The sequence below is a fragment of the Penicillium expansum genome, assembly GCF_000769745.1.
Source record: "Penicillium expansum strain MD-8 chromosome Unknown contig20, whole genome shotgun sequence".
Taxonomy (NCBI): domain Eukaryota; kingdom Fungi; phylum Ascomycota; class Eurotiomycetes; order Eurotiales; family Aspergillaceae; genus Penicillium; species Penicillium expansum.
Window position 1 is genome coordinate 208013 of NW_015971437.1, and position 9566 is coordinate 217578.

The following is a 9566-nucleotide window of genomic DNA, read 5'->3' on the forward strand; positions in this document are numbered from 1 at the left end:
CCTGCAGGAGAGACCATTCAACGAGAGCGAGTAGTGTTGGAGGGGCCAATGCAGACCCCGCCGGGAGGTCGTCACATCATGCAGAGTGATGGACCATGCGTGTGGATTATGTGTCTGCCCAAGAGACAAGCAACCATTGATTGGGGATTAATGGCTGAAATCAAGATGAACTAATGTATGTACAAGTGTTTGAGAGATTATCTACTAGCTGTTGGATCTCCCGTCTCATTACGTGCCGTGTGTGTATGTACTTATCAGACCTTCGCGAGATGGACTCGGCGCCGTCTGATATCCGTGCTGCTGATTTTGGACTCGAAGCCCTCGACATCAGTGGCTGTGGATGCCTCTCCAGATTGGAGTACATCCACCTCGAATACGGCAAGGCCTTTCCATCCCTTCTTCACCCGCTCTTCGTTGACGGCCGCCCCTCCTGAGTGCGTCTCCTTCGAGACAACAATTGCTCCAAGGTTCTGCTCGGTAATCGTGGGACCAAATGGATCAGAGATCTCCACAAATTCAAACGCCAGGTTGGGTTGGATCCTTACGAGGACAGTCTTCCCATTGGGACCTGGCACAAAAGCACGTTCGATCTGCGGCGATTTCGTTTCAGGCGAGAAATCCATAATGGCCGTCAGAAAATCTGCAGTACTCTGCCAACGCTCCTCCCAACTCTCGAGAAATTCGGCATATTTTTTATTCACCAACAGCGCATCCCCGGTCACTCCGATGGTCAGGCGGCCCTCCTGTTCCCGGTCCAGCGGTTCCAGTACCAATGCCACTGCTGTGAGCAAGAGCTTGTGACCAACATGAAGGTGATCAAATGTGCCACCAACAACCACGGAATAGTATGGATTGGATGATTGTTGGTCGTCAGGAATTAACAGACGGTCAGAGACCACCCAGTCAGGGTTGCTTGTGACGGCTTGCATGCTTGCCGCCGTGCCGTCCGGGGGCTGGCTGCCAACACTGTTGGTGAAGCATTTAGCCAAAGTTTGGCCACTTGTGTTGGATAAATAGAAAACATTATCCCAACAGCGCCCTGAATTTGCTAGTGATTGGATGTCCAGAATGGGCCCAAAGCGAGGGCTATCAGAGGCCTGGATGGCCGAGGTGTTCTCACTTGCATCAATAAATACCACCCGGGTATCAATGCCACCTGGAGAATCCAATTCAATATTTTGTGTTGCACAGACAATACCAACCAGGGTATAGACGCTGGTCAGGTAATGTTGGAGTTGTGCAAACACTTTAGCCCGAGGTTGGCAACTCGGGGAAAGAAGATCTGGGATGGCCAGAGCAATATCCAATACGGCTGTACGATTGGACCCAGTCAAGGCATTTGAAAGCTTAGTGTAGACATCCACCAAGGATGGCTGGAATGCATCTTTGACTTGGGTAAAAGAAAAGGCTGGAGGCGGGGGAAGTAGTAGTAAAGCCGAGGGTGATTTGGTGTGATCGGAAGCCATGATGTGAAGAATATATAACTACAGTAACAAGCACTGGGGTTAATACTGGAGTGAAGAGGTAGAAGATCAACAAAGAAAAGAAAATCACAGAGAAACAACAGTAATCACAGAAGCAAAAGAAACCACCACCGTGAAGAAGTGATCGGATCTATCCCCATCCCAGGCTGGGGTACCCGGCTGAGTCAGCTGCTCTCGTGGGATGACCGCCCTCTGTCCTCCACTCTACAACTCTCCGATTGAGATGAGGATGCCATTGCGAGCCAAGTGACCTGATAAGCTGGAATGATATCTGGCTGACACGGTCCTCTGGTTGGAGCTCCTTCGAAGCCCCGCTATATCCCCAATTTGGTGCATCCCCCAACCTCCTTCACTGATCTCGATCGAGAAATAGTGGAGCTCATCCTCCAACTACGATCCATCGCACCATCCCCTGCATAGACGGCGCTCTTGCTCTTCAGCATAGACTGCATCATGTCGAATCCCGCCTCCTATGACTCCCACCGGCGCTCAGCTGCGTTCAGTCGCCAGCCGGAGGAGCTTCACATTCCATCGACCGGGCTAGTCAATCCAAACATGTCCCGCCAATCCTCCTTGCACGAGTATCCCACCACACCGGACGCAGGTGCCCGACTTCCCTCGATCAACCTACAACAGAGTTCTCAGTACGGCGGCGACGGGAACAACAGCAGCACTGCCCTCCCCGGAGCCTTGCAGCCAGGGAATCAGAACCGTCCGGCTGCAGTATCAATAAATACTGCTCCATCAGTCGTCCCTACCATGCCACAGTCATCGTCGCAAACAAACCACCGAGCCAGCATGATTAATTCACATGGACATTCACGATCTAGCCCGGCAGGGTTCGACCAATCCATGTACAAACAACATGGTGCGCCCGATGGCTCCAAATACCCCTCCTCTCCTGGAGCATTTCCGCCTCACACCCCGCAAGGCTCCAAGTACTCTCCCCTGGGTCTGTCTGATATCAGGCCATCTGGTGAACACATGTTGAGCGAGGCACTTATGAACCCCGGAATATCATCGATGCCTTACACCAACGGAGACAACCAGGTGCCGACCAACAGCAATTACGTGGCACCGTGGCCTATATACGCAGTGGATTGGTGCAAATGGCCCATCACAGGCAACTCGGGCTTTGGTGGAAAGCTAGCCATGGGAAGCTATTTAGAAGACAGTCACAACTATGTATGTGCATTCGCTCCATGGATGAATATGTTCATGCTAACCAGTTAACAGATTCAAATCCTCGATGCACACTGGACGCAACCAGATCCCGACACCCCAGATGCGGCTGCGGGGGAGATAAAACTGGAATACGTGAAAACTGCTGAGGCGACACACTCTTACCCGGTTACCCGCATCCTCTGGGAGCCTCCTTCATCTCAGAAGCAATCGACTGATTTGCTGGCCACGTCAGGAGATCACCTTCGCTTATGGTCATTGCCGAATTCTCAGCCTCTCCAGAGCTCGAACTCGATCACTCGTCCCATGAACCAGCGAGAGCCCGCCACCTCCAAACTTTCTCCGCTGGCTTTGCTGTCTAACTCAAAATCCCCTGAGCACACTGCTCCCATCACGTCTCTTGACTGGAACACAATTTCTCCAAGTCTGATCATTACCTCGAGCATTGACACAACTTGCACCATTTGGGATATTCCCACATTGACAGCGAAGACGCAATTGATTGCCCACGATAAGGAGGTGTATGACGTTCGCTTCTGCGCCAACAGTGTCGATGTGTTTGTAAGCTGTGGCGCTGATGGCAGCGTGCGAATGTTTGATTTGCGAAGCCTCGAGCATAGCACAATCATTTACGAGCCGACGGATAAGAGCGAGAAGCGTAAGTGTCTGCTAGAATGTAATTATGTGCTCTGAATACTGACAATATATTCAGCAGTGATAACCCCCGGGAGCTCTAGCCCCCCTGGACAATCACAGACTGGCCTCTACCCTCCGCCTTTGTTGAGAATCGCAGGTATGGACGACGTGACCACAATCTAGTGCATCATTACAAGTTAACACAATCTCCCAGCATCCCCCCATGATGCCCATCTCCTGGCAACTTTCTCACAGGACTCCAGTGTTGTCCGCGTTCTCGACGTCAGACAACCAGGCCAAGCCCTATTGGAACTGAAGGGCCATTCAGCTGCCTTGAACTGCGTAGAGTGGTCTCCAAGCCGTCGCGGCATTCTCGCATCCGGCGGCGACGACAGCATGGTTCTCCTTTGGGATCTCATCAACCAGCACAATGCTGCACCAGTCGCTTCCCCTCCCTCTGCTACCCCAGGAGCAACGCCTTCCACAACCTCGGAACGCGGCCCAGCCGGCGTCTGGCAGAGCGAATACGAAGTGTCCAACATCAGCTGGTCCCCACAAGGCGGGCCCAATCACACCGGCCAGCCACGGGAATGGCTGGGAGTGTGCGGTGGACGAGGACTAACGGGCGTAGCGTTATGAGTTAAGTAAAAAAGAGGTCTTGATTTCCTTACGACATCTCTTCTCTTCCCTGGAGCTTTCCGACAACCATGGCTCTTGCATTAGATGGTCCAATCTCTCTGATATTTGTTTCTGTTTGCCGCGATCTATTGCTTCGCGTGCGCACAGCATCTCCTATTTTACTTTGTTTTGCTGTTTGTGTGCTTCGCTAGTACCGGTCGGCTTCTCTGTGTCGGACCCGGTACGCTCTTTGCATAGGTCGAGTGAGAACCTGCTGATCTTTGTGGGCGACTCTTGTGTCTATTGATTGGCCATACTTCTGACTTGTTTGGTACGAGTGAACGAATGAATGAACTATACATTGGATATGTACCATTTGCTATTGGCCGAGAATGACCTTAGGCTACCCATTCTACATGAACCATTGTAATGTTCGTATACCTTGGTAGTTAAGAAATTATTCATTTCACTGCTTGTATGAGATACGCATCTAATTCCATTTGCCGTTCAAGGAGTGTATGCCTTGACAGTCTTGCTTCAATCACGAATCTAAGTAACAGGAGTATGAATATATCGACAGTCCAATGTAGTTAGAATAGCCAAAACGGCTCGCCCAGCGAGCAGGTATCATATGAAGTACAGGTGCAGCAAGACAGAGAAAAATAACCGCTGACCAATCGCAGTCTAATATAAACAGGTTCATGCTAAGTCAATGAACAATTTCACTCTGCACGGGTAGCGAGGATCGGGCGACCGAGTGTCGGACCCTTGAAAATGAGACGATCTTCGAGCGAGCGTGCGAACTTGACGCTGGGGATGTCCACAGCGCGCCAGAACACATCGCCCAGCCAGATGGAGACTGGAAGGCAGATCAGCCAGCCAATGAGGAAACCGAGGCAATATTGGAAATTGGTCTCCTTGCCGGTGAGTTTCCAAATGTTGGGCATGATGGAGTAGCCTAGGCAGTGGAGAACGGGGCCGTGGACGACGTAGAATGCAAATGAGATTTTGCCTAGGTATTGGGAGAAGGGATTTGTGAAGAGTTTCTGGATGTCAGGGGAGTGGTTGATAGAGAAGACGATGAAGACGGCTCCGATCGTCTGGGCAAAGCGGTGCGGCTCTGGGTAGGTCTTGGGGGTGATGTGCCACAGCCAGCTGTAGAAAGGCGTCCATTTGAAACCAATGTTGGGACACGAACCGAAGTACAGACCGACCACGAAGAGTGAGATCCATATCCCGCGGCGGGAGACTCTGATGATGGTTTTGCTGCCAGGGCCGAGGCGAATGGTTGTTTTGTCGTCCCCTACCGCCGGTCGTGCGGATGGCTCCCAGGTTCCATTAATGAGATCCACTTCGGCCATCAGCATGCCAAATAGGAACAAGACGATTTCCCAGCGACCGTATCGCATGCAGAACCAAGTCAAGCCAGAAACTACTGTCATGCGAACAGGTGCCACCAAGCGTGATGTCCCCATGATGACGATGAATAGGATGAGTGAGGAGCGGAATTCGAGAGGAATTGTCCAAAGGTGCGGATTGTAATAGTTGTAGTAGAGCCCAAAGTCAAATGGGTTCATCAGGGTCGCTAAAGTGACCCACAAGTCATCGCTTTGTTTCGAGAAGGATTTGTACACATGTGGATGTTGCTCGTTAGTGCCAAGGATTGTGTGTCCCTCCTTAATGACGGCATGGGAGTAATTGTACAGCCCGAGACGTACAGCCACAAAGACGCAAAGAATTCCAGCAATTGCGGGGATATATAGACGAAATGCTCGGCGGAAGGTTCCCGACGCAAGCACAGTGAAAGTTTGATCGAAGGACCGGCTCCGAATCGTTTTCAACGGTTTATATGACAGAACGTAGCCGAAGAGGACGAAGAAGATGGCCACCATAATGTGACCAGAGATCAGCATATGGAGGAAGGGCAATTGGTGAATTCCAAAGTTCTCCCCACCAAATCCCCATCCTATCGCAACCTTCCATGTGTATGTGAAAAGGAAATGGAAGTTGAAGACCAGGAGACAGGCCCAGCCACGTAGCCCGTCCAGAGCCGCGATGGCGTGGAGCTTCGTAGGCTGGGGTGGCGAACTGCCCACCAGGTGTTGTAGGAAACTTGGCGTGAGCGCAAGTGTCAACTTGTGCCATGTGTCCTCAGAATATGCCAGCCAGTCTTCTTGTGACATCTTCGGCGCCAGTCCCTCGGGATGTGCGAGGATGTTTGAGGGGTGAAAGTGCGAGAAGCCATTCCAGCGAGCTGTGATCGTCGAGTCGGGTTCTGAGGAGGCAGATTCGAGATCTTTCAAAGGGATATCGGAGGCCGAAGTGGTGGCCCGATCTTCGAGGTGGGATGTCATATTGTTATGTTCTGCAGGTCGGTCGATCGCAAGTGGGCATGTCCGGTGGGGCAAACGCCTGAATTTACACGCGCTAACAGACAACGGGGAGCATTTAGCCCGGTATAGGGTATTAGGAAACTCGAGAGAAGGGAACTGGACAGTATGCTCGTCCAGCGAGGTGAGATCAAGCCGGTGATGCGGCCCCGGGGGCTGAGGTCGGCGAATTCGGGTAAAAACGTCAGCAGGAAGGGGCCTGGTTCACCGCCACTGGAAATGGCGAAGTATTAAGGTGAAATCGGAAATTAAACGAAAGTTAGGGATATTCAAGGAGAGTCGAAGAGTCAAGGAGATTAAACTGAAGACAAGGCAGAGAGCCGCTGATCGATTGCCGTTTTCGTTAGGCCGCATTCAGAATGTGGTTCTGTATCAAAGCACGTATTCTCCTACAAATGAGGATATAATTCAAGATTCAATTACAATTATATGATTTCGGATTATTTATACACGGAGTAGATATCTATATATGTGCCATCGAGATATCTGACGAGTCAGTATCATGCAGCAAGCGAGTAGTCAATAATCATATAGTTATAACCACCTACTTCTACTAGTACTCCCTATTGTTGAATTGCTGAATGGTTTCTGTGTTACTTTTCTGCTTTTTGAATTGATAGTAGAAATTTTCATATTGTTTTCTAGTACTTGGCGTGCACAAAAAGGAAACTGGATTGTTTACTCGTCATCATCATCATCATCATCACCAACATCAACATCATTAGAATCAACATCATTAGAATCAACAACAGAAGCAACATCATTAGAACCAACAACAGAATCAACAACATCAGAATCTAGATCAACAGAGCCAACACCGAGGGAACCAACCTCCGATCCATCATTCTCAGATCCGGCATGCGCGGAACCAATATCATCATCACCAAGCTCAGAACCAGATTTGTAAAAAGGGTTCGGCTCGTCATTCTCAAGAGTCTCCTCCTCCTCCGATCCACCATCCCCAGCAAACTTGGACAATTTCTTGATATCATATGCCACACGAGTACGAACCTCCCGTAGGTCTTCACGAACGGCAATCATGCCGTTGATGTCTTTTGCTAGCGATCCGTCATCCAGGGGGGCTCTGTACCATTTGGCAGAGTACATAGGACCATGCTGCTTGGATCGAGTTGAAGTAGAAGGAGCCAATACTTCATCGACCGAGGAAGGAACGCCAGTATGAGCAGATACAGAGGCAGGTCCTGTAACTTGATCAACAGTATGAGGCTGGCGTTGCAAAGACATATCGTTCGCACGAATCCACTGGATGTGCCATTCTGGAACATCAGGGCCCCGAAAGCTGCATTTCGCTGGATTAACAACTGAGCAGTTCATACAGGCTCCACCAAACAATGCCCTATTCAGACCATCTGCATAGAAAACAACACAAGATTTGAAGGGACCACGCCCTGTTATGCACCGTATACACTCTTGCCCAGGCAAAGCAGCCGTACCTGAGCGTTGACCAAGTGCAGCTCGACGTTTCCTCTCGGAGGTAAGGTGCCCTCTGCTACCACGACGCCAGTCAAGATTGCGGACTGGAGGCGAGGTAGCAATTAGCCTATCTACTCCATTGTTGCAAAGATTAAGCATTGGATTCCCTGAAGTATCAAGTGTAGGGAAGGCTATCGAATTCATTAGAATGAAACTGCAGGAAGAGATTTAATCACAGTTGAAAGGAATACATAATAACCTACTTTGTGAAGCAGTTTGGGTGGCAGCAACGGCTATGGGGTCCCAATGAAGAGTGAAGTTGGTCTCTAAAGATGGCCAGAGGACTCGTTGCTAGACTCATCGCTCAACCTAGGGCGTTTATTGGCTATATGAATGTGTCAGATTGATGAGTACTTGGATATCTTGAAGTAAAACTCTTACCCCGAGGTTCAACTGATGATTTCGATGCCATCGTAGTGGTAATATAGGAAATGGCTGAGAAGGTATTTCTAGAACACCTACAAGGACGCCCCAGAGAGAAGGGGGGAGTAAGGAAGATGGATTGAATTTCTGGAGGGGGTACATTTTCAATCTATATATATTACACAGCAGCCTGAGAAAAGAGGCATTTGACAAACAAAGGTAGGTATAGGCAAACAAGAAGGCATTCGGAAAGATCGGACGCCGAGGTGCAAAGTAGTTTGGTATGTGATAGAAGAAATAAAGCTGTTGGCTTACTGGATTTAGATAGCTGATATGAGACGTATATGGGCCGTATAGGATACAATATCATACATATTCTTAAGGTTCTGGATGAGTATAAGGCGGCTGCATTGAGATGGAAATTGATTTAGATGGTCTAGATTAAGACTGAGTGACCATATAGATTCATACATAGATTTATAGCTTATACAAAAGTCTTTCCAGGTGGTTCAATGATATATATAGGAAAATTATAAGTAAATCATACAGTAATCTAGGCTGACATAGAGGATGTAGAGGCAATTATGACGATGGTGATATTCTTCTAAACATTCTGTCAATCATGTCTTAGGCCATTAATTGATTCGATGCAGTAGCCGGTATCGTTCGCGGAACCGACACTATGCCGGTCTAAGGTCTAGTCATGGTAATCTTCGAGCCCTAGATCATATGGCAAACTCAATAAACATCTGTGCCGCGGTGTCTCAGCGAATACCTTAACTCCAGATAATCCCCATCCTGCATCATCAGCCACAGGTCGAAAATCCCGGGCAGGGAGCACTTCATCCACCCTGGAAACGGCGGCTCGGGGTCTTCCTCCAATGCCTCAACGACTTTCACATAATGACGCTGCACATGTTTTAAGTCCTCTGGAAGTGGAGCGTTTTGTAAAGTCCGAAAACTCTCCTCATCAATCACAATAAATATGCGGTAACTAGGAAAGTGATCGAGCATACCTCGCCCAGTTGCCCAGGCTTTAAAATGCGTGCGGACTTGATCTATCGATGCTCCGTCGAACTGGGAAGCATCTTCAACGACGCGTGGCTTGTACTTAGCCCACATTTCATCGAAGGGAGTCTTGTTGAACTCAGCTGCCCTGGGATTATAGCGGAGGCCGGATTCGTATTGCTGATAAAATCCATTCTTGATGTACGCTGTGGTAAGGTCGACGATACGTGGGAAAGCGGTATGAGATTGCGGGGTGTAGGTTGTCCGGTAGATTGTGTAGCCCCATGTTGGTTCCGTATGATTTAGCCAGTGATGAAGGTCACTAAAATGGTGTGGAAGCCAGGTGTATAGCTGCCTCGGTAATCGAATTCGCGACATAATTGGGGGGGGG

The 9566-nt window shown here is 49.4% G+C and overlaps 4 protein-coding genes across 4 annotated transcripts; 1 reads left to right on the top strand and 3 right to left on the bottom strand.

Moving 5' to 3' along the window:
- Positions 1 to 254: 254 nt before the first annotated feature.
- Positions 255 to 1466, bottom strand: PEX2_007240 (putative pantetheine-phosphate adenylyltransferase; the record flags this gene model as incomplete). Its single annotated transcript, XM_016738001.1, has 1 exon — positions 255 to 1466. One exon carries the CDS (start codon positions 1464 to 1466, stop codon positions 255 to 257), a length of 1212 nt encoding a protein of 403 aa, XP_016594573.1.
- Positions 1467 to 1937: 471 nt separating this feature from the next.
- PEX2_007250 (uncharacterized protein) lies at positions 1938 to 3941 on the top strand (the record flags this gene model as incomplete). Its single annotated transcript, XM_016738002.1, has 4 exons — positions 1938 to 2669; positions 2721 to 3324; positions 3379 to 3459; positions 3517 to 3941. The coding sequence occupies 4 exons, from the start codon at positions 1938 to 1940 to the stop codon at positions 3939 to 3941; spliced, it is 1842 nt and encodes a 613-aa protein (XP_016594574.1).
- Positions 3942 to 4642: 701 nt separating this feature from the next.
- PEX2_007260 (acyltransferase family protein) lies at positions 4643 to 6274 on the bottom strand (the record flags this gene model as incomplete). The annotated part of the gene is made up of 1 exon (XM_016738003.1): positions 4643 to 6274. The coding sequence occupies one exon, from the start codon at positions 6272 to 6274 to the stop codon at positions 4643 to 4645; it is 1632 nt and encodes a 543-aa protein (XP_016594575.1).
- Positions 6275 to 6988: 714 nt separating this feature from the next.
- On the bottom strand, positions 6989 to 7417 carry PEX2_007270 (uncharacterized protein; the record flags this gene model as incomplete). The annotated part of the gene is made up of 1 exon (XM_016738004.1): positions 6989 to 7417. One exon carries the CDS (start codon positions 7415 to 7417, stop codon positions 6989 to 6991), a length of 429 nt encoding a protein of 142 aa, XP_016594576.1.
- Positions 7418 to 9566: the final 2149 nt, after the last annotated feature.